Below are 25,517 nucleotides of genomic sequence, written 5' to 3' on the forward strand. Positions count from 1 at the left end.
CATCTCGCCACACTATCCGCTGTAAATCTGTATGGTTGTTTGTCCTTCCTTCTTGACGATATATCTTAACTATATCGCCTACCACACAGATTTTGTGACGTGAGCCCTTCGACGAAGCATCGTTTACTATCCACACTTTTGTGGTGTCCTTATCTTCACGACTTACAGGTTGCGGGGCTAGGTGAATAGCTTCCCTTTCATCTTCTTGTTCTACTTTCTTCATGTGACCTAAATTCCAATATTCATTAATGACTTTCGTGCATTCTTCTTTCAGTTTGTCATTTCTCTGGAACTTCCTTTCTAATGATTGGAACCTAGTCATTGCTTGCTGCTTTGTTTCACCCCAAAGCCTAATTGTTTCTTCTTTTGTTTCTTCCAGAGGAAGATGTACTTCATATCTTCCTGTTTCATCTCTTACCTTTATATTTTTGTAGATTTCTTCAGAATTTTCTTCCTCTTTAGACCAAGCTTTCTTGGTTGCGTAAAGTTCTGTTTCAACTTCCTTTACCTTTCTTAGTAGATTGTTATCTTCCTTGACCTGTCTGGTGATGTGAAAGCTCCTGACATTATGAGACCTGTTTGAATTGACCTCAATATCACCTGACAAGATCCACCCGAGACGAGTGTGCTGCGCGATTACGTCACCTGGCCCCCTAATCAAACCATTATCTATTATCTTAGCATAGATTTTCGTACTAAGTAAAATATCTATCCTACCTGGTACGTTGAAGGTGGGGTCAGCCAGTTGTATATCCTTAAGTTGTGGCCAAACATAACCACTAAATTCTCTTTCAGGTAACAAACGCGTTATAGACCTCAATACATATGCATTGTTAACATTAAATGAGAAATTTGTATCATATCTAGACGTAATCTGTAAATCTACTAAGTGCTTAAGACATGTGCGATTACCTTCACCAACACCAAACATGACGCCGCTGATCTCATTTTTCTTTAAACCTAATAAATCGACGACTCTTGATGTTACTAGTGACACCTCTGAACCTGGATCAATGAGAGCACGGAAGACGTGTGACTGACCTGAACTCGATGTGACGTCTACCAGTGCTGTTGGTAACCATATATTCTCACCAGGCTGTTCTCCGCTTGCCACATGCGCTGTGACCTTGGTGACAAACCTTTCTTCGTTTGTGTGTGCAGGCGGATCCTCTTTCGTTGCAGTTGTAACCTGTTTATCTTCACTTACTGGCTTCTTCTCTCTATGTAATAAGGAATGGTGTTTTCTCTTGCAGATTTGACATGTCGTGCGTTGTTTGCATTTAAACACGGTGTGATTGGGTGTAAGACAATTGTAGCACAAGTTGTTATCTTGAACGCAGCTGTATCTCTCTTCAATAGGTAGCTTGCTAAACTGTTCACAATTATAGGTATGTATGTAGTGCTTTTCTTTGCAGAGGGTACATTGCAGATCGTCGTTGCTAGCCGTTGTGTGAAATGACTTCGGTTTGACACTCGGTGGTTGTTTGTAACTTCTACTTGCAGGTTCTACCATTTCTAATGTGCGAAACCGTGTTTCCAAGAACTGCTTCAGTCTTTCAAATGCAGGTAAGTTATCTGAGCTATCTTCACTAATTGCCTCTTCCCATTGTTTATGACTGCTGACATCTAGCTTAGATATGATAACAAACGTGACGATTGCATCCCATTGATCGGTAGGCAAACCTAAATTCTTCAGCGCGTTCATACATTCAACGGTACTATCTAACAGCTGTTTAATCGCAGAGGCCGATTCTTGAGATAACGCTCGTTGCCCAAAAAACTTCTTAAAAACTGTATTCGCGATATATCTCTTGTTATTATATCTTCTTTTTAGAATCGCCCATGCCTCAGTATAATTTTCTCCGGTGATAGAAAACTGCCGTAATAATACTTCAGCCTCGCCCGTCAAACTACTTTTCAAATAGTGTAATTTCTGTACATTTTCTAATGACGAGTTGTTATGAATTAATGCCACAAAAAGGTCGTGAAATGATTGCCACTCTGTATTCCCATTAAAAGTCGGTATGGAAATTCTAGGCAAACGGACTTCACTATTGGATGTACTTGCGTTACTCACAGTTTGTTTGGATGTGTCCACCTTTACGATTTCAGAACTAAGCTTCAATAATGCCGTCCTCAACTCTCCTTTGTATGTATAAACCAACTCCTCAAACTGTTCAAACGTATCCTCGACGAAGTACGGAAGTGATTGTCTATCTTCTACAGAAATCGATAAAAGTATTTTCTCGTGAACTATCTTAAATTCCTTCCAATATGTATCTAAAGTATCCATTCTTGCTTGTACATATCCAATAGTTATCCTCTCTTTAGGCGACTTTTTGTAGTTGCTATAAGCCTTTTCTATCTTTTCATAAGTATCATTCTGAAGTAATATACGTTTTTCTATCTGCTCCATTATGTAATTTTACTGCTACAATATCACCAAATTAAATACCGAATCACCAAGTTCTAGAATGTTCCAACGCGGCACTCACTTTTTACCGTGTAGGGTAAGCGCATAAATCCGTAGGTAAGTCTAAGTTCGCGCTGCATATAAGTAGTTAATGTCCACTGCTATCTTATTTTGCCGCTATATATGTATAAACGCACTATTCAACTGTCCTTTGAAACATGCCAAATCACTCAGTTCAATTTAGTTCGAACAATAGCGGTTGTAGAAACATTTGCTTGTAAATCCCAAAATTACCAGTCTATATCGTTCTTTTCACTTTAATTCACTTAAACACTTATTAATCCGTACTATTGTCCACTTTTTTGCACTGATTTGTCCATATTTAACTCCAAATTACATTTAATTCACTCCGCGAAATAGGTCACCGTAAATGATATCCGTGGTCGATGGACCATAATGTTTATTATATAAGGTTCATTTTGGAGTGAAGGTGTTAGAAGAAATTAAAACAGGTCCATACGCTTATGACTATTTATTACAACTAAAATAGCGGCGGGCCGGCTCATCATAGGTACATATAGATATGCAGTATCCATGTATAGATGCGTATAGGTAAGTAATCAAATTTCGCCTTAACAGTCATTAATAATTGATGAATATAATCACAGAAAATAAAACTAAAACAATGTTTCGTTGTTAATTTACCGATCGTACTTTATGAGCAAAGTTCTCGTACGATCAGTACGGATCCCTAAAATTAGTGCGCTCACTAACACTAACAGCTGCCATTAACTATATTTAAACTTTTAAGCCGGTAAACAACTCTCTTATACCATTATTGTAAATATGTAAGTGGCAATAAAGAGTTGGTGTAGACTTCAAAATATCTTCAGATGTTAAAAGAACCCAACTTAAAGGCCATATTAAGGTTAAGCTATAGCGCTATTTTTTGGTGTCTAAGTGCAGAATAGAAATTAAAATTAGGACGAAACCAACTACCTAAAATTAATATTTTTAATGACTCTAGTTCTCTAGTTCTAGTACCCAGGAGTTGAAGTTGTGTTGAAGCTCGTCCACGTCATCCGACATTAAAACAACATCGTCTGCGTATAAAACATTCCAGGGTAGTGACTTTTGGCATTTTCTTGTAAGATAGTCCAATGTTGTATTAAAAAGCAGAGGGCTGAGAGTAGAGCCTTGATGCACTCCGACCTCCAGTTCGAACCTTTCACTGATACCAGCTGGACTTAGCACCTGTGTGGTGACCAATGTGTACATATCCTGGATTAGATTCACATAGCACTTGGGCACTAGTTGTTGTCTCAGTGCTTCCCATATCAGGTCCCGTGGTATGTGGTCAAACGCGTTCTCCAGGTCTATGAAGATCATGTGGAGATTTTTGTGGTTCGCTTTTGTCTTCTCTAACATTATTCGAACTGTCTGAATAGCATCAGCTGTACCTTTTTGAGCCACAAAGCCACACTGATTAGGCGTTAGTGTTATAATGTTGTTTAGCCTACTGTTAATAACTCGTTCCCAGATTTTCATAGTATGTGTCATCAGTTTGATCGCTCTGTAATTGCTGCATTCTCTTACATCGCCTTTGCCCTTGTAAAATGGAATTAAATAGCTATTTCTTCACGAGTTTGGTATGTTTTGACCCTGAACAAACTTATTGAAGAGTCTGTATAGGAAAAGAATGCCTTCTTCGCCTAAGTGCTTAAAAACTTCGTTAGGTATTTCATCTGGGCCCGGTGATTTGTTGTTTTTAGATTGTTGTATGTTTTAACCTCCTGAGGTTCGATCGCCGGGATCGGGCCATAAGTTACATTTGGACGATGATAATTGTGGTTTCTGGGATGCGTTATATTAAGAAGCTCTTTGTAGTATTCCGTCCACCTATCTTTGATATCACTGTCTTTAGTTAAAATTGTGCTTGTTTTATCGTTTATGTATTTTACCGACGAAATATCTTTTGTATTGTTATGACGCATTCTCGCTACCTTATGGATGTTAATATCTGTGTCAGCTGACTGAAGTTTTTCATAAAATTTGCTATTTGAATCCGCCACTGCAATTGCCACCTGCCGTTTAGCGTTTTTCTTACTGGCTCGGTACGCTTCAAGATCCACTTCTTCCTGTGTGGATTGCCATTGTTTGAATGTGTCTTTCTTCCTTAATGTTTGAGCTCCACCAGTTTGTTTCTTTGTTAGGACCTTTTCTACTTCTTGTTCTTCCGAAATGTTTTTCCGCTGCCGTTATGCAGGTTTTCTCAAAGTTACTCCACATTTCGTTCGCTGAAAGGTTTTCACCGTCGTTCAAATTGAGGTGATCTTTAAGGTCCTTTAAAAAGAGTTGTCCTGCTGGCTTGGTTATATCGCTCCACTTGATCTTGGGTATTAGTTTCTTACTCAGTAAGTAGTTTCAGTTTATATATTTGGGTTGTCAGTGGCTCTCCAGGGATGATCTTACAGTCTTTGTATTTTCCCAAGTTGGTGCGTCTTGTCAGCATATAGTCGATTTGTGTACTATGTCCGCCACTTTTGTAAGAAATTAAGTGGGTTTCTTTTTTCTTACAGAAGGTGTTTAATATGGCTAGATCGTACGTGGACGCGAACTGCAGTATGGTTTCTCCATCATTGTTTCTTGTACCACATCCGAATCCACCATGCCATCTATAATAACCTGTACTTCTTGGGCCAACGTGACCATTCAGATCTCCTCCCAGATGTAGCATTTCACAAGGTGGAATTGCGGTAATAAGATTATGTAGGTTAATATTATATAGCGATATACAATTAATTGCATTATAATCAGGAAGGTTCACAATTTTTTAAATAAAATGTTATGACCATGCAGCAGTTAGTTGCCATATAAACATATATTTTAATTGTAACCTTTACAAAGCTCTCGTCTGCCAGGGGTACCAATTATCTTCAACCTTTTCGTCGCCGTGTCAACCACAAAACTAGTCATCCAGACGCCACGTCACCGAAGTGTCAAAACTGAAATTGAACTTTATGCATATGCATGTAGGTATATATTGCTCTGTGGTCTATGACCGATTAATCGGTCTTTGGCGTTGAACATACGGTGCGTATATATCGGTCATTGGCGTCCAAAAGGTTAATAACCGTTGGCCACAAATCCTACGACCTACAATTATAATTGAAATGTTCAAAGGGATAGGGTTAATTAAAGCGTGGCTTTAAACTAAGTCCTCAATACGGGGACGTAGCACAGAATTTTAAGTGCTGTACACATACCAATAATGATCTTATGATATAAACTGCAGAAGTTATTACCATTCGGCTGTGCTAAGTATACCTATTTTAATACATATGTAAGTACTAACTACTTTCTTTGTCCATCAGGTTTCCAAATTTTGGTCATAATTAAGCCGTGAGTTTTGCTAATACTTACCTCAACCCTCCATCGCCGGAAAGAGGGGCGCTGCGGACTCTTACCCGCCGCGAATTTTTACTCTGTTTTTGGATGTATGTATTGCAAACAGCGAGAGCATATTTTAATCTTTGACCAGGGAATTTCAATTAGAATTCGACAGTGGTTTTCTAGTAAGAAAGACCTAGATAACTAGTGGCTCTGTGAGCTGTAGAGCCTGTAGACCTCGCGAACGCATTTTCAAAAATATAATCTTATATAAAAAAATATTTATTTAATTCTTGAACCTGCGCGCAACATTTCACGAGAATCGTTCGAGAAACGAGAACATCCGGACATCTAAAAGGGAGACCTTAGCTCGCTCAAAAATGAAGGTACATTACCATTTACAAGTAAAACAACAGTTCAAATGCATTAATTTATTGATTCCGAATAATTTATTGTTGTAGAATTATCATCACATTAAAGGCAAAATCTATGTTTATGTATGTCTTGAATGCATTTCTTCTAGATATTACAGACGTCAACATATTTACCATTAAGTATAGTTATAGCAAAGATAAAATTAACCTGTCGTTGGAAGAACACATTTCTTGACGAGCTCCAAACAGAAAGATGTTACCCGACATGTTAGATTCCTTCTTTCAACAAATTACAATATTTAATAAAACGTATTAAAAATAGAAATTTCAGTCTGATATCTAGTTAATATAACAGTTCTAATTATGAAGTTACAATTTACATATAATTTAGATAATTAGCCTACCACCTTTACGAAAATAAATAAGTTAAGTGTAAGTACTAAGTACAAATACTCTATTGCATTTATAGTATAAAATAGGATTTCAAAACCTATTAACATATATTACCTATTTGTTATAAATTGTGACTCAGATACATTTTATATTTAGTAACATTTATCTACTTATTTGGTATATAGTCGTAATTAAATAGTTAGTGAGTGCACATTACTATTTTCCATGAGGCGTAATAATCATGGCTATATTTTAATAAAAAACAGGGGTGTAGATTAACAAGTCAAATAAATATGTCGGACCGTTACCATTTTAAACAGTGAAATGATAAACCTAGTTAACGATAACAATTCAAATAAGCCAGAACCAAAGAAGCTAACTCGCTTGAATAAAGATTACTTACGTCAAAGCAAACAAATAGTATCAAAGAACAAAAATAAGCTGCTGTCAAAAATATTTTTCCCCTCACTAGCTCGGAAAGCCGTCTTTTATCCTTTAAAACAAGCGGGGAAAACCGCATTTTATCCACTAGTGGGGAAAGTAATTTGACCTTGGATGGAGCGTGTTTAAGTAGCTTTTGACAGATAACACAACGTAAAACGCTCATAATAATGGTTCGTTCGATATTAATTATCGTAAATAAATGGTTTGAGAATTTTATAAAAATACCAAATTTCGCTTTATTTTAATGGTTTTAAGTCATAAACCTTAAATTCCATAAGAAACATTTCTTTTTTTAAATGATGTTGAATGCAATTTCTGTACGCACAAGTTGAGTCGATGAAATTTCAAAACGCATCGTCAGAAATGTCAACATTTTGGTCTGTCATTGTCAACAAAAAATTTCTCTGAGACGTAAAAATACACATCTTCCAGAGTTTTCTGTTATAATATCGTATTATCGTAAAAAAAATGAGTGATTCCAGTGATGAAGATGATCTAACGCCTGTGGATGTTGCACTTTCCTCGCTATAGTGAGTAAAAGTTTTGTGTTACACACGGGTCCAATGTATTTTACTTCCCGTGTGTTTTAATTCCACACTCGCGGGTAAAATACAACTTTGCACCCTTGTATAACAAATAACTATTCCTTCTTTATTGAATTATTTTAGTAGAGTCTGTTCGAAAAGAGAAGCGTCGTGGCAGAAACGGGAACTAATATTATCAATTTTATATGGCAATCAAACCTTTGACACCTCTCTTGTAAAAAGTAAACAAACTTCTGTCATTGTGTATTTTTATTTACAAAATCTGCAAGTTTTATGTATAAAATATTATCAAAACAGGAAAAATTCGTACATAAAACCACAAGGGAAATTATATTCTCACCACACCAGCTCGTACAGGCTATTGCTTGTTCAAAAACTGATGACTAATAATTTTAACTAGATAACTTGGTAAAGATCAAAGAGTAAAGTAAGTATAATAGGTAAAGAGAGCCCTCTTGAAGCATTTTATGGAAACTCGTTTGAAAGCACCATCTCTGATTTGCTCCCGAAACTAACTATGTATGTGTGCGTGCACATCTACATATGCATCCGTACGTGTACTTTCATCCTACTTAATATAGGGTGAGCCAGTCATAAATTCTCTTTTCGTATTGACGTCTTTCGTTAAAATGCATTTATCATTGGCCCACCCTATATTAGGTCTACTTGGGCGGTTTACAAGTAAATTTTTTGAAGTGAAATTTCTTCTTCAACTGACAGTTGCGTTAAACGTTTGACGCTACCATAGATAATTTAATTTTATACTCTATTATTAACTCACTAAAGTTAACTTTCGCTCGACCAGCACGGTGTCTCTTATCTCGCTCTCTCTCTCTCTCTCTCTCTCTGTGTATACGTTTGAAAATACATACATGTACAAGGCGAACATAACCATGAAAGAAGTTTACGATCAAATTTTTGAAATGTAACTTCTAATGCGACTTCTAAACATATACCTACATACATGTACCAGGCGAGCATAACTATGAAGGAGGTTTAAGAATTATATAACTGGAAAGGTGACAGATAAAAATGCCAATAGATAATTTATACCAAAGAGTATGGATAGTATAGAACCAAAGAGTAAAGTACGTATAATAGGTAAAGAGAGCCCTTTATGGAAACTATGTATGTGTGCGTGCACAACTGCATATACATTCATACGTGTACTTTCGTCCCACATAATATTAGGTCTACTTGGCCAGTTTACAAGTCCATTTTTTGTTTGTAACAAAAAACTTATTGATTGCAAGATATCAAACAAAAAATTACTTGTAAACCGCCCAAGTAGACCTAATATTATGTAAAAAAGATTTTAAAGAGTGGAATGAATATAACAAAACCATAATAGTAAAGTAAGTTACATTGCCGGTCTGCTCCGACTTCAAGTACCTCGGTTCGCTCGTACAGTGCGATGGCGATATTGACCGCGACGTGAAAAACCGGATTAGCACAGGATGGATGAAATGGCGACAGGTTACGGGAACCATTTGTGACGCCCGTATGCCCCTTCGGTTGAAGGGTAAAATTTATAAAACGATCATAAGACCTGTCGTCATGTATGGATCAGAGTGTTGGGCCCTAAAGGTGAAGGATGAAAAGAGATTGCATGTAGCGGAGATGAGAATGTTAAGGTGGATGTGTGGCGTGACGAGAATGGATAGGATAAGGAATGAGTATATAAGAGGAAGCCTGAAAGTTGCACCCATAACAGAAAAAGTAAGGGCAAATCGCCTAGCATGGTACGGGCATGTGATGCGGAGGGATGAAAGTCATGTGACGAGAAAGGTATTAAGAATGAATGTGGAGGGAAGTACGAGGAGAGGAAAACCGAGGAAAAGGTGGATGGACTGTGTGAAAGATGATATGAAACTAACGCAAGTGAATGATGAGATGACGGGTGACAGAGATGTATGGAAGAAAAAGACATGCTGCGCCGACCCCAAGTGAATGGGACAAGGGCAAGCGAATGATGAATAGTAAAGTAAGTATTTTTATTGCTTTCAATTTGGTATACAAAGATACCGCTTGCAGCTTCCGACTAATCCATTTTCTTGGATAAATAATTGTCACATTAGGGGAATTTTGGGTAATTGTATCGCCACGCCACGCTCTGTAGCTCCGTACACAGTTTGCTCCAAATATTATTTAAAATAAACACATGTAATGTTTGATGTCGTGATTCGGGTCCTTCTTGTAGCTGATGAATTCACGCATAGGTCGTATGTTTTGTCTACGCACGATGCACTCTATCTCGTCTTACTTAACGGAATCAAATTGCACAAATCTTTGCAGTGTCATCGGACAAGTTGGTCGTAAACAAAATTAAAATAGGTAATTTTAAAGGTCTTTATTATACCTAGCCTTTTTATCGCTGATTGCAATGAGCGCCCCGGATGGTATTTTCTTCTTACCTTCGAGGATATCTAGGCATTGCCTTGAGCACCGTTAAAAATGTAAACCTCCAGGTTTTGTAACATTAGAACTATTGGGTTTCTAATTACCCTAGTTGAGTTTTGCTCGTGTTTTATGCTGCTTGCTTGTTTGCTCCGATTTTACTCTACTCTGCTATTCACTTTAAAGATATTAGTAAAATAATAAGTTCATATCAATAATATCTCTGTTTACGATATAAAAAAATTCTGACAGTATATATAAATAACGGTTGCTAGGTAACAACATTATGAATAAAGAAAGGTATATGTACGAGGTATATGCAAACTTTTTAATGTTGTATTCATGCCTTTAAATTGTATCAATTTTATAGTGACATCTGGTGACGTAGTTTGCATAATCGGAAGTCTCCTTTACGCAATTTTTCTTTCATTCTTTCAAATCTATCATTATATGTTTTCTTGTTTGTTTTGTTTATGTTAGCAAAGATAGATATAACTCCGTAATAGATGGATACAGTCTAAGAAAAAAACGTGCCTCGAAAATCAAGAAAATTTGATTCTCGATCAGAGGGCGCTACTAGCTTTGGCCTACTGTCGTATAGATGGCGTTGACGATTTCGTTTGTTATTTAACAATTTTAACGCATATCAGTGAAAGAATATGGGTCAAAAATGTCAAAATCATAAAAATAATTAATGCAAATAAAAAAAAAACATTTATCCATATTTAAATACATTTTATCGTATTTTTATAAATCTTCATTTTTAGTTTCAAAGTGTGTTGATAGATGGCAGTGAATTTACTGTGGTTACAAAATTTACTATGACAGTACAGCTCTAGTATAAGTTACTCTATGATGTTAGTCAACTTTATAACATTGTTTTATGGTTTTCATGATCAATAACGGATTAGAATTAATAAAATATTAGATTCACTCACTTCACTTCTATCCTTATGTTTGTCAATTCTGTCATTGTCATTAACCGACTTCAATTTCATAGAAGGAGGAGGTTCTGTATTCGGTTGTGGCTATTTTTTTTTTATGTATGTTCACCGATTATTCCGAGACCCGTGGTCCGATTTGAGTAGTTCTTTTTTTGTTCGAAAGGAGCTACTTCCAAGTTGGTCCCATATTAATCTGGTTCTGATCTGATGATGGGATCCATGAGGAATTGAGGGAACTCCTCAGTTTTTAAAGGCACATGTATGGTGATTTGGTCGTTTTCTTAAGCAACTTGATCATTTTTTCTCGAAAACCACCAATTTGATGAAGTGGAGCTGATGATGATGATTGTTTTGATGATAATGATTCCAGCGATTACTCCGGCACCCATGATCCGATTTGAGTTATTCTTTTTCTGTTTGAAAGAAGTTACCTCTCCAAGGTGATTTCGTAATATTTTTAGTTTTGATCTGATGATGGAATCCGTGAGGAATTGAGGGAACTCCTCAATTTTTAAAGGCACGTGTATGGTAATTTCGGTGTTTTCTAAAGTAACTCAAGCATTTCCTCACCAAAACCACCAATTTGATGTAGTGCAACTGTAGCCTAACCACGAGTTTGGCACTAAATATTCTTCGTAACTTACTTTGTACACTAATACGCCAGTACGAGCGAGATGCATATACAGTAAGTTACGCACACGATAGCGAATATATCAATGTCAAACTCGTGGTAAGGCTACTGATAACTTCCCTCGTATGTGTATTATGATTTTTGATGTAGGTAGTGTTGGAAACAACCAAAGAGACTGAGAGGTGAAGGTAGAGGGTATTAGTGTTTGGGGGGTTTGAGGTTGGGGGTTGAGGGGAGGTGAGTTGATGGGTCGGGGACTGAGGGGTTGGGAGTTAAGGGATTGGGGGTTAGGGTTAGGAGTTAAGGGGTCTGGGGTTAGGGGTCGGGGAATGGCGGTTGAAGGGTTGGTGGTTTAGGGTCGAGGGGTTCAGTGTTCAGGGGTTGATGTGCTGTGAGGTTGAGTGATCGGGGGGTTTGAGGGATTGGGTCAGTGGCGGGGCGGAGAATAGATTTACAGACAGGAATGATTTCCCAGACGGACTCGAGGAAAATTCTGATTATTTAATAAAGTTTACGAATTTACAGATAAACATGATTATGTTTTTCATTCATGCGTCACGCTCTTAACAATGTCTTAAAACTAAAAATGGCAAAATAATAACTTTTATAAAAAAAAGATAAACCGACTTCAAAAAGGATGAAATCGGTTTTAAGTCGGTGCCAAGCCAAGTACTCCAAGTAGTAACAATACCAGTCAAAAATAATCAGCTTTATGTATATAAATCCCATTACAACTGTACAAATATTATAAACGTGAAAGCAATTATGTCTGCCTCTTTGCTACCTTTTCATGGCTAAACAACTGAACCGCTTTAGCTGAAATTTTGCATGAAGGTTCCTTGAATTGTTTTATATTTTGAAATGTAGTCCTCTGGATAAGCGGCAGAAAATAACTCAGTCCCAATCCCAAACTTGCGTGCTATGACTGTTTAAGAATTAGTAAGAAATGCTCTTTAAAAAATACGACGACAAAACGTATTAGATTTACACTAACGTGCCGACAAGCATGGTACGAACTGCGCCAAGAAGGTTCAACCGTGTGTTCTGTTCTGAGGTGTACAGAAATTTCGTTTATTGTTGTCGTGTAACGCTGCGTCTTACATAGGCGAACACTCGCGAACGCGAAGCGACGCGGCACGGTGCGGCCGGCCCAAGGCGTTCGCGTTCGCAACGAGATCGCCCACGTAGGACACTTCTATATAGGTATCAAAGGATTAATTAAGGCGCCGTGCCGCGCCGCTTCACATTCGCGTGTTGTTCGCCTACGTAGTACGCTGCGTTAGGTAATCCAACGTACATACTTATATAGCCGCATCTTTATCGAATTGCACCAAAATCACTATGAATATATGGTTTAAAATTTGGCTTGGCACCGACTTCAAACATATCAGTTGGTAACGCATATACTTAAACACGGAACCCTAAAAAGGATAAATTTTATTTCATCCTTTTTGAAGACGGTTTATCTTTTTTTTATAAAAGTTTTTATTGAATTTAATGTCGTGTAGCCATTACTGGCGCTAGTTATGCACGCTTAATGTCGCGCCACGATATGGTCGGACCGGACCGGTACATCTTCGGTCGGTTGATCCGTGTAAGTCTACTTAATGTTATGTACTTATGTTATGTTCTTATGTCGTCATATTGTATCTCTTTTTGTATTAGTTTGTATAAACTATGTGTAATTAATTTTTCGCTATATTTTATGTTTCTTTCCTTTATGTTGCTTTCTTTTTGTATGTTACCTTCCGTGATTCTCACCTGATGGTCTCATCGGAAGATCAGCGCTGGAAGTCGCCAGCAGCATGCTGAGATGGGGCCATTTCGTGACACTTTATTTTCACTGTTCTTTTAATGTATGTCTATTGTCTGTGTGTTTACGAATAAAACTATTCTATTCTAAATCTACGCCATCATCCTCCATCTTTAATGACGTTAACTATATTCCTAGTGCCCCCCCCCACCCTGATTTATACTCTATTGTTAACTCACTTAGAAAGGGATGGAGATAGAAAATTCGAAATTTACGATCTTCGCCGTAGCCGGCCTGTTTCGACATTCGACCTTCTGTAAATGTCTTCCTGGTATCCGGGACCGGGACGCTTACATTTACGTGCCAAACAGTCACCGGCTACGGCGGCTACCACACTAAAGATGAAGCTTCATAGTGATTCGAAGGCATAAGTTACAAAGTATGGATGGTATAGAAGTATACAGTCTCCATGTTACGAAGGGTCAAAATGTGTCATTTTCATTTAATTGTGGAAATTGTGGTTTTTAGCAGTTTTATAGTGGTTTTGATACCAGGAGTATATTAGTTATTCTCAGTTGGCCTTATCGACTAGGGGACGCACGGCGCCGACCAAGCGGACTCGAACGCAATACTAGGTACCAGGTGAACAAGAGTCGGAAGTAGGTTTAGAAATAATGAAATAAATAAATGCGAAAGTCTGTCTGTCTGTCTGTGTGTAACCTCTTCACGCTTAAACCGCTGAAACGATTTTTTTGAAATTTGGTATACAGATAGTCCCGGGGAAGGACATCTAGGATACTTTTTATCCCAGAACTCATCCCTCAAGGGGGTGAAAACGGGGGTGGAAATTTGTATGGGGAATCAATAACCGCTGAACCGATTTAGATGAAACTTGGTATGGGGATAGTTTGAGCTGTGGGAAAGGATATAGAATAACTTTTATCCCCGAAATCATCCCTTAAGGGTATAAAAAATGGGGTGGAAATGTATAGTGTGGACCAATTTGGGGGTGAAAAAAGGATGGTTTAAAAAGGAGATTTGTTTAAGAATTAAGGTACCCAAATTACTAATTCCACGCAGACGAAGTCGCGGGCAAAAGCTAGTTTAATATATATAATAAAGTTTTTCTTAAAGAAACAATATGAGTTCACTAAAAATCAATTTCTACCCCTTCCTATTTTCATTTCTACATTACGAAGTTTCACTTCTTCCGCGCGGAGGGACTCCACGCACTGTTTTTTTTGTTTGATTTCTTGTAACTAATCAAAGATTTTTGAGTACAAGATATCGAACAAAATAAATGACTCGTAAACCGCCCAAGTAGACCTAATATCATGTAGAAAAAAGGTTTTAAAGAGTGGAATGAATATAACAAATATTAGTTAAGTAAGTATTTTTATTGCTTTCAATTTGGTATACAAAGATAGTACCTTTAATAAGAGCAGGTGTAAGTAACAAGTATTTTGATTCCACCGCTTGCAGCTTCTGACTCTATATCCATTTTCTTTGCAATAATTGTCACATTAGGAGAATTTCGGGTAATACGCCACGGTCTGTAGCTCCGTACACAGTTGGCTCCAGATATTCTTTAAAACACACGAATAATTACGTGATAATTCGGATCCATCTTGTAGCTTCAGAATTTCAGACCCATGTATTATCTCTTGTCTAAGCCAGGTACCTCCATAGATGCGCTCTAGTTCCTCCCACGTGTCTTTAGCGGAATCAAATCTTACGATTTTGTGCAGAATGTCATTAGACATGTTTGTCGTGAACAAACTTAAAATTGCGCTATTATATTTTCGAACATGAAATAGTTATTTGTTATACAAGGGTGCAAAGTTGTATTTTACCCGCGAGTGTGGAATTGAAACACGAGAAGTAAAATACATTTGCACCCGCGTGTAACACAAAACTTTTCCCCTCACTATAGCGAGGAAAGTGCAACATCCACAGGCGTTAGATCATCTTCATCACTGGAATCACAATTTTTTTTACGATAATACGATATTATAACAGAAACTCTAAGTTGTGAATTTTTACGTATCGGAGTCGGTGAGAAAATTTTTGTTGACAATGTTGACATTTCTGACGATGCGTTTTGAAATTGCATCGATTCAACTTGTGCGTTCAGAATTACATTCAACATCATTTAAAAAAACAAATGTTTCTTATGGAATTTAAGGTTTAAGTATTACTTAAAATCATTAAATAAAGCTAAATTTGGTATTTTTTATTAAATTCTCAAACCATTTATTTATGATAATTAATATCGAACGAACCATTATTATGAGCGTTTTACGTTTTGTTATCTGTCAAAACTGTCAAAAGCTAATTAAACACGCTCCATCCAAGTTCAAATTACTTTCCCCACTAGTGGATAAAATGCGGTTTTCCCCGCTAGTATTAAAGGATAAAAGACGGCTTCCCGAGCTGGTGAGGGGAAAATGTCTTTTCATCGCTCGCTGCAGAGAGCGCCAACGATGATGGCTCCAGGTGTTGTAATATTGGAAGGCTTATTTCCCTATTCTCGTGTTTAATGCTTGCTCCATATTTTTACTTGGTTATACTTTAAAATTAATAGAGAAAAAATAACATGCAACTGTGTAATTTGTCTGACAGTAAACAACAGTGTCAGTGGTAGTTGCTGAGTAATCAACATTATAAATAAAGAAAGGTCTTAACAAACTAGGTATATGCAACCTTTTCAATGTTGTATTCATGATGTATTCATGCCTTAAAATTGTATCATTTTTATAGTGAGATCTGGTGACGTAGTTAGCAAAATCGAAAGCATCGGAAGTCGACTTTAACCTATTGATGCAGGTGAAGCGTTAAAATTATTTATCACAGAACGTAAGTAATATTACTACTACACGTGTTAATAATAATTAATATGATTCTTATCTACAACAGTCTTATAGGCCAATTTAGAAATAAACTTATTTTTTGGTTTTTATAATTCTGATATCTCAAACATTTATTAGGCATTTACATTGACACTTAAACACGATAAAATCTAAGTCAATTAGATTAGAAGGCTCTCAGGTCTAGATGACTAGATGCTAAAAGATTAATTACTTGTAAATATCTAACTAATGTGTTCACAGCTATTTGTATACCTATTGTGTGTATATGTTTGATTATTACATTATTTCACGTCATACTATTTTCTAGTACTTTTTACACCATCTTTAACACTGTAGGTAACAGTGCGACCATATAAGAAATAAAAATACCTATCCTATTATATTTATGTTTCTGCAATAGTACAATTTATTTATTTCAGGCACTAAAATCAATGTAAATATAAGTAGGATTTTTTTAGGAGCAATGATGTGTAGCTCTTAAATGCATAGTGTAGTGTAGGATACAGCCCACAAGAAAAACATATAAGGCCGATTCTTATTGTTATGCTTTATTGTGACTTGTAAGGATACCATACGGTTTCTAAGAAAATCATGTTGTTTGTATTTCAGTGCAAGTATCAACTGTTACTTGATTGGTTTACACATATATTGTACCTTAGGAATTGTTCAAGGATTTCCTTAAACTACAATTCCTAAGGTACAATTCAGGTAAGGTACAGTACGCTTTATCTGTTTTCTAATTAAATGGTTCAATGTCTATTCACGATAAAACATTTTTAGCGTTCCGTACCTCAAAAGGAAAAAACGGAACCTTATAGGATCACTCGTGCGTCTGTCTGTCCGTCTGTCACAGCCTATTTTCTCCGAAACTACTGGACTAATTAAGTTGAAATTTGGTGTACATATATAAGTTTGTGACCCAAAGACGTACATATCACTTAAACAAATGAATTTAAACACGGGGGCCACTTGGGGGGAAATGCGAAAAATAAAAAATAAAGTTTTTCAAACTATATCGTGTTACATATCAAATGAAAGAGCTCATTGTGAGAATCTTAAATATATAAACAGTTTAGAAGTTATTCAAGAAAATAGGTAAAAAATGATCATTCCCCCCCTTTATCTCCGAAACTACTGGGTCTAAAATTTTGAAAAAAATACACAAAATATATCTTTACCTATAGATCACAGGAAAACCTATTAGAAATGTGCAGTCAAGCGTGAGTCGGACTTAATAGATCATACAAAGCTGATCTAATACCCTACTCAAGAGATAAACTCCAGGCTACCCCCCAAATCTCCCTTCCCCTCCATAATTGGGCTGATCAACTATTTCTTGCTAAAAAAATTTTTTTGTTTTTTCCTTACAATATTATTTAATATTGATAATAACACTTCCAAAGATTGCAAATATATATCGAGCATCGCTCGTTCTTGTGTTTCGATGGAAATTAAACAAAGATTTGTTAACACACTCACGTAAAACGTCCACTGAGTCACAGATACGGATTTCTTGATTTTGATAAGAAACCTACATTTAATTTAAACATTCTTTTATTTATTACTGAAAATAGTTAATAATGAACACAGTTACTAAATAAAAGGTACAAAAGTCAGTCTCAATTTCGTAATACTGGGGTTGATTTTGTCTCTTGAGTCACATGGGTAGTTTGATGTGAATATTTTTTAACATAACTCAGTATGAACTCAATATAACTAAACAAATATAGTGACGGTACTTAACAGAGTTCTAAGCGAAACATTATTTGTATATAATGTCAATGAATGTTTTTTTATGAACTGATTAAAAGCCGGTAATCTGTTGCAATTTAGGGGGACATTGTCAGCGAAGAGACAAAACATGTGACTCAAGAGACACAATTACACTAACCTTGAAGATCAGGAAAAAAAATTCTGTGCTTTAGTACTATTCCAGCAACTGAATCACTAATTATCAGTATTAAATTTAACGTAGTATATAAGGATTTAAGGTTAATCAACCTAAAAATGTCTCTCGAGTCACGTAGAAAGTCTTCAGAGTCACGATTTTCATGACTATTTTAATTACTATAATAACATGTACACTGAGCATTTTAGACTTAAAAGGAACTAAACTAAGATACAAATTTGATTCGAAACGGAACTTCATACATTTCGATAAAATATTTCTTGTTTAAGGAGACTCGGTTCAATGCAAATTTGCCTACTTAAACACGGTGCTGCATCGCATCTGCTTTGTGATTGGTTGGCCAACAAAAACATTTTATTTTAGGTTTATAGCAACATACATACCCTACGAAAACCGCTTAGCGTTGCTTGTTAGTCTCCACCATAGGCTACGGTGGCCAAAATCGAGAAAAAAACTGTCTTAAAATTGAATTTAGCAAGGAACAGGTACCAGCTAGGGCCTCATGAGTTACGAGGAGGTGTCGTTGACCAATCCGCCGGGGACGCCGGGCTCGGCGGCCGGGGCGCGTACGGCGAGTATGAAGGTATCGCCGCGGGCTGCGGTAGCTCGCGTATCTTTGCTGTATACTTCTGGATGATGATTTCTGTTGCCGCTATAACAACAAATACTAAAAACAGAATAATATAAATATTTAAATGGGGCTCCCATACAACAAACGTGATTTTTTTGCTGTTTTTTCCGTAATGGTACGGAACCCTTCGTGCGCGAGTCCGACTCGCACTCGGCCGGTTTTTTTTATTTTATTATATGAGGATTTAGTAAATTGTAGGTCCTAAATCCTCATATAATAATACAGCCAAAATGCCAAAACGCTAGGTGGGGGATTGCCAGAGAGAATGACGTCACAAGTAACCAGGGTCCTAATGCTCCATGTGCACAAGGACCCTTCTCTGTGGATCGCCACATGTTGGCATAGAGTTAGACCAAGACAAGTCTGCAGGGATTTTAATAGCGCAGACTGTGCGAGTGTTATTTTAAACGTCACAAACTTCTATGAAATTATGACGTTTGATAACATTTGCACAGTGCGCTGTCAAAATCGTTGCAGAGTTGTCTTGGTCTAACTCTATGGCTTTCTGTAACGTTGGCATTAATGTCAAATGACGTGAACACCGTTATCAAATCGATATGCACTGCTCTAGTTGGACTTCTCTTTTGGTAACAGTTCTTGATCATGGAGCTCAATCTGCTGTCCCAGATAGCCAAGGTACCTATGTGCGATAGAGTCAGACTGTCTAAGGGTGGGTCACTCGTGTATGGAGAAAAAAAAAATAAGTTGTCCTTCGGGCATAATTATAAAAAGTTAAGTACGTAATAATACCAATAAACAGTATTTTAAATTATTTTGCAATCGGAATTCATTTAATTACCGCCTCCGGATCCATTTCCATGTTTGCATATAAATATTGATACATTTTGTATGGACTGCAGAGTATTGTATTGTCTCTTTATTCTAACTTTAGCTAAAAATACATAGCATGTTAAAGGTTCAGAGCTCAGAATAATATCTTCTTCCGTGGTTCAGAGCCAATAAATTAAAAAAAAAGTAATAAAAAAGAAACATTTTTTTTTAGAATGTTGTTTATGAAAACTTCAATAAAATAAAATAAAAACCGGCCAAGTGCGAGTCGGACTCGCGCACGAAGGGTTCCGTACCATTACGGAAAAAAACAGGACAAAATCACGTTTGTTGTATGGGAGCCCCATTTAAATATGTATATTATTCTGTTTTTAGTATTTGTTGTTATAGCGGCAACAGAAATACATCATCTGAAAGTTTCAACTGTCTAGCTATCACGGTTCATGAGATACAGCCTGGTGACGGACAGACGGACAGACGGACAGCGGAGTCTTAGTAATAGGGTCCCGTTTTTACCCTTTGGGTACGGAACCCTAAAAACGTGTAATAATTAATTACCAAAAGACACCTTTTTACACGACTGCCCAAAAAAAGGAGTGTATTGTTTTTTAACTGTGATATAAAATAAAATAAAGTAAAAATGACCCACCCTACGGTCTACCTCCTTTTACTTTGTAAAATTACTTTAAGTAAATACTTGCCAGTGGTCACATTCATTTTTTTAGGGTTCCGTTCTCAAAGGGTAAAAACGGGACCCTGTTACTAATACTCCACTGTCCGTCTGTCTGTCACCAGGCTGTAGCTAGACAGTTGAAATTTTCACAGATGATGTATTTCTGTTGCCGCTATAACAACAAATACTAAAAACAATAGATAATGGTATGGAACCCTTCGTGCGCGAGTCCGATTCGCACTTGGCCGGTTTTATTTATCGTTAACGTGTCCGTCATTAATGTCAAAGTCAGTTACAAAAATCTGCAAATATGGCAGAAGATTTTTTACTTGTGTTATTTTTGTTTTTCATTGGTTTATTATCATTTATAAGTTTTCTACCTGTGCTTCTTCATTTGATACAAATAATCTAACATAAAATAAATTTAATGGTGACAATACGAGCAACTATGATTACCAACTAACGTAAGTAATCGGCCAAAACGTACTTATTGCTACAAAGATGTTTCACAACATTTTAAATCTCGTCCTGAAGTCGCAGCAGAACACATTACAAATAAATTATTACTAATATTAGAAATAAAAAAATTACGAGCTTTATTGCTTTATACAAATTGAGATCGAATGTTTCTGTTGACTGAGAGCGCGCTCACGCCGGGGTCGGAGTTCGGCCGCACGCGCTCCCATGGGGCGGGCTATCTTGATCCCTGGCAATACTCACAAAGCAGCACCTTCTTAAAAGCTTGTCTAAACACTTTATTAAATATTGTATAGAAAATCGGATTTACCATAGAACTTGAGTAACCCAACCACAGTACAAAATCGAAAACCCAATAAGGTACGTTTTTCTCCCAACGAGGACAAATAGCTGGTAGCATGTTAAGAACAAAAAAAGGCGCCCACAGTATAACGAACGTGAAAAACACCACTCCAAGGACTTTAGTGGCCTTCTGTTCAAGACGCAATATCCGGCCGTGACGCGAAGAGTTCCGAGATATCACGCTTGAATTCCGTGAGTGATGCGTCCTTGGGTTCGCGTGGCGATATGGACTTGGGTTGGCCGGTTGTGCTCGAGATGTTAATGACCTTCGGGTCCGCATGTTTCGCACAGGAGTTGCCAGTGTTGTTCTAGATACGCCGAAAGTTGAACCCCGTCTTCCACATCTCCTTTCCTCTTCCCATGTAACCATAGAAGATGCTCCGCGACTTGAACGCCTCGAGTAGGAGATGGAAGGCTCATCACTTCTAAGCCGAGAAAACCCGTTACAGTCATTAACATCCTCTCCGGGTACAATGACTACATCTGTATTACGCCTCGGCGGAGTCGACTCATTGCCAAAATAAGGACACGTGCAAGGAGGCGGCAGGAGCAGACCATCTTCGGAACTGCGAGATTTAGTAGTCAAGGCATTGGGTGCAAGCAGTCCTTCGTTACCTTCGTCATCAGAAGCGCTTCTTGGTCGATGTGGCAATATACCTGTATCGACAGCAGCCGACAGTCGGCGTCTATCTCGATGCATCGAAGAAGGTGAGCTAGATGAAACGCTTATGGATCCAGGTGTGGCTATACCGGCACGTTCTGATGTATGAGGTCTAAAAAAAACATAAAAAGAAGGAATTAAAAAGGCCTAAATAATGGATTCCTATTCGTGTATCTATATAGATTACTTAAATTTTAATAATTAAATTGCTAAGCTTCGAATACATTGTTCCAATGATGGGCCGTCTCGATTTTAGACTAAACGGGACTTAATCATATAAGGTGCGTTGGGGTAAGTTATAAACAGGGGTAAAACAAAAAGTCCTCCGTAATTTGAATCTCGTAATATTTTTGCTGCTTCAACATTGTTCAAACTGCCATTTAGTTGTGCCCTGTCGCTCAGTGGTCAATATCACTTAAAGTGCGAAGTTGTGTGCTATGAACGTATTCGTACCAGAAAAAAAATAAGCGGACACGTACCTATTAATTTTAACAATCTAGGGAACAAATCAAATTATTTTAAGAAATATATATATTTTTTTAAGTAGTCACAATAAGAATAGTCACTATATATGAATTATAAACGGAAATAGATATCATACATTAAAGGAAAAGTAGTTGGACAAAGGCGCCTAGCCTTTCAAAGATAGCATATACCAGAGAATTTGGGACGGGTACCAAGCGGGTGGTTTAGTGGTCAGGATGTTAGCCGCGTAAGCTGAAGACGCGGGTTTGATTCCCGCCTCGGTCACCGGTGGACTTGGTCGATCTCATCCCGCCACCATCCCAATTTCTTCCAGTCTTATTTTGTTGAAAAATATTTTTAAATAGTACATTATTGTCGAGGCTCGGAAGTAGCTACTTGCTGGCTAAGGATTCGTTTTAAACGGACGACCTTGGGAGTCCATTTAATTGAATCTGAAGCCAGCAAGTAGCCTTCCAGCCGAGTCATATATAGTGCTTTTCTCAAAAATGGCGCAATAAATACAAATATAATAGAAATATTTTACAGAAGCAACGTTCTTAAAAAGTAATAAGATTTGCTTTGCCGCCGTTTATTTTTTTTTATTAAAAATAAAAGTGTATTTTTCTGCTGAAAATACGCCAACCTGTTTGAGACACCTAAATAGTCGCGGTACCAACATTATAATAATAAGTACTGATCATCTGTTTGGCTGTTTAATGGACCTATGCCTTTATTTGATATGGCCACTTCAGTTTTAAAAGTTTGGAACTCGACAAATAATGGAATTTGTATGCAACATTGCAGTCCCGAAATCAAGACTGCAATGTTTTTAACTTTTTAATTTTTGACTGACCATAAACTACGCACTTCGCGACCTACTTTTTAACCGGCAACGTCGACTTTGCCGTCCATTTTTGAGAAAAGGTCTTTTAACTCATTAGTACCATATTACCTGAGTATTGTATGTAATAGGAAAGACTCTTATTTACTTTTAACCCCTAATAAATATAATCTTCCCAAACAAACCTATGTTCTTTGTTTTACGGTGGCTACAATGCAACATTGCTCATCTCATCCAAATCCCATTCCATCTTACCCCAACGCACCTTACGTAAACCTTTACCGCACAGCACTTGTAATAATTAGGAGTCTGAAAAATATCAGTTTTAGTGTTAGTACATACCTGGTCAAAAAAAAACATCATCATCATCATCATCGGCCACGAAATTTTATTTGAACCACCCGCATTATGCTTATTGTTCACTAATTGGCCGACCTGTTCATCGCCAAATTAACAACTGTATAATAGTAATAGTACATTGTGCAACGAGGGGGGTCAGCGAGATTTTGTAAGCGAGGTCTATAATTCACGACAGCCGCAGGCTGGATTGAATTAAAGGCTCGAGTTTACAATATTCTTACCCCCGGAGTTACACACTAATTCGTTTTTCATCAGACTTGCGAAGAAAAAACTAAATTTTAAGCGAAATAATTTTTAAATACGGTGACATTTCAAACATTCGTCCGCCATATCGTCATTTCTTGACAGGTTAGGCATCGAAGGCACAGACCTTCGGCATTCTGCGACGATTGAAAATTGTGTAAAAATATTTTTTAATACAGTTGCTCAAAAAGTGCTACTTTACGTAGCTGTTTAGCGTGCGGAAAGTTGGTTTTCGCGAACTAGTGCTTTTCACTTTTCCATTTTTTTTAAATTTATACTTGTTTCAATTCATGACTACTTATTGATGAGTGTTAATATTAGTTTCCTTTTAACGTCGTAATCAACATAAAAACCTACTGTTAACGTAAAAATACGAAAATAGTTATTTACTCGTGTCGATTAAACTCCCTGCGGTCGTGTTTTAATTTATCGCCACTCGTTTCGAATTTCCTCTTTTCCGCACTTGTATCGTACAACGTTTCACAGTACAGATGGCCCTTTAATCTTTCGACATATGCACGAAAAGTGCTCATTCCCGCACTAGTGCGGAAAAGTAGCACCATATGTACTGTAAATATACATTTGATATTGATATTTATTGAAATAAAATTTTACAGCATTACAGCTAAGGGCGCCAATGCGCTGTAAAACTAAGTAATTAAAGCTATATGTAATAAAGTTATACGAATAAATATGACAATAATTAATAAGCTACCTATGTTGATTCACAAAAAAGTAAAAAATCTTTAAAAAGTTTATGATTTTTGTTGGCAAACAAGTCGCAGTCAGGTGCAAAAGATAAAAAATTGTTGAGGAGTGTCCGAGAGCGGACGATTGGAGAGTACTGTGCAATCGTGTGAAAGGTTTCATTCGCTAGAAGGCGATGGCTACGACCACGCAAGTAGTTGTCGGGAACGAAGAAGGTAGTCATCTTCGCCACCAAGTCCAAGCAGTCAGACTCTCCTCTTAGTATTTGAGATGCAGTAGATATCAGGTTGACATTACGCCGTATCTCAAGGGAGTTAATCATAATCATTTATTACATACGGTGCCGAGACATGGACGCTCACTAAGGAGGCTGTGCATAAAATCCGCGTAGCACAGAGAGCCATGGAGCGCGCCATGCTCGGTATCAAGCTTCAAGATCGAGTAAGGAATGTCGAGATCCGTCGACGCACCAAGGTGCAAGACGTTGGTTTCGCCATTACCAAACTAAAATGGAGTTGGGCGGGACATGTTGCTAGGCAGAGTGATGGCAGGTGGACTAAAATGTTAACGGAATGGTGGCCGCTTTCGAATGAAAGAAGCCCCTGGCGTCCATCGGCTCGATGGGTGGACGACATCCGGAAGATTGCGGGTCACTTCTGGAATCTGGATGAGATTGGCTCAGGACCGGGACAAGTGGCGTACTGGAAGAGGCCTATGCTCAGCAGTGGGCGATAAAGGGCTGATATGATGATGATGATGATTTATTGCACCATGGTAAAAAACAAGTTATTACAAAAATAGTAGTGTCTCATGGGCCCTAAAAGGGTATGGCAAACATTTCCTTAAATTAACTAGCTTAATAATTTTAAGAGATCAAAACTACTTAACAAAACTATCAGTGACAAAATCGGTGACTGAATAATATGCTTTTTCAGCAAGGAACGATTTCAACTTCTTTGCATACATCTTGTCCCTTTCCTCTGCTTCTAAGTAATTTGGTAGGTGATTATAATATTTTACTGCTGCATAGTGAGGGCTTTTAGGTATATTTCTAATTTTGGCGGGGGTAATTCGAGTTTATGTAGCTCTTTGAACAAATGTTTGTTTTTTCTTACTCTTCTTCTTCTTCTTTGTCGTAACCTCATGTCTGAGGGACGTGACGAGTGTGGACACTCTTCACCAGTGCTCTCCAGGCCGCTTTGTCCTGGGCCCAGTGCATGCTAGCCTGCAGTGTGGCGTTTGTCACTGATGTTATTCTGTCCGC

At 37.4% G+C, this 25,517-nt stretch overlaps 1 protein-coding gene across 1 annotated transcript in view; it reads right to left on the reverse strand.

The window, feature by feature from the left end:
* Nucleotides 1–20,744: 20,744 nt before the first annotated feature.
* Nucleotides 20,745–25,517, reverse strand: part of LOC134754476 (D(2)-like dopamine receptor) — a 101,203-nt gene continuing 96,430 nt past the window's right edge. The window contains exon 7 of the mRNA XM_063690810.1: nt 20,745–21,748. Within this exon, the coding sequence (XP_063546880.1) occupies nt 20,851–21,748 (898 nt within the window). The 3' untranslated portion in view covers nt 20,745–20,850. The remainder of the gene's footprint in view (nt 21,749–25,517) is intronic.

Source organism: Cydia strobilella, chromosome Z (genome assembly GCF_947568885.1).
Source record: "Cydia strobilella chromosome Z, ilCydStro3.1, whole genome shotgun sequence".
Lineage (NCBI taxonomy): Eukaryota > Metazoa > Arthropoda > Insecta > Lepidoptera > Tortricidae > Cydia > Cydia strobilella.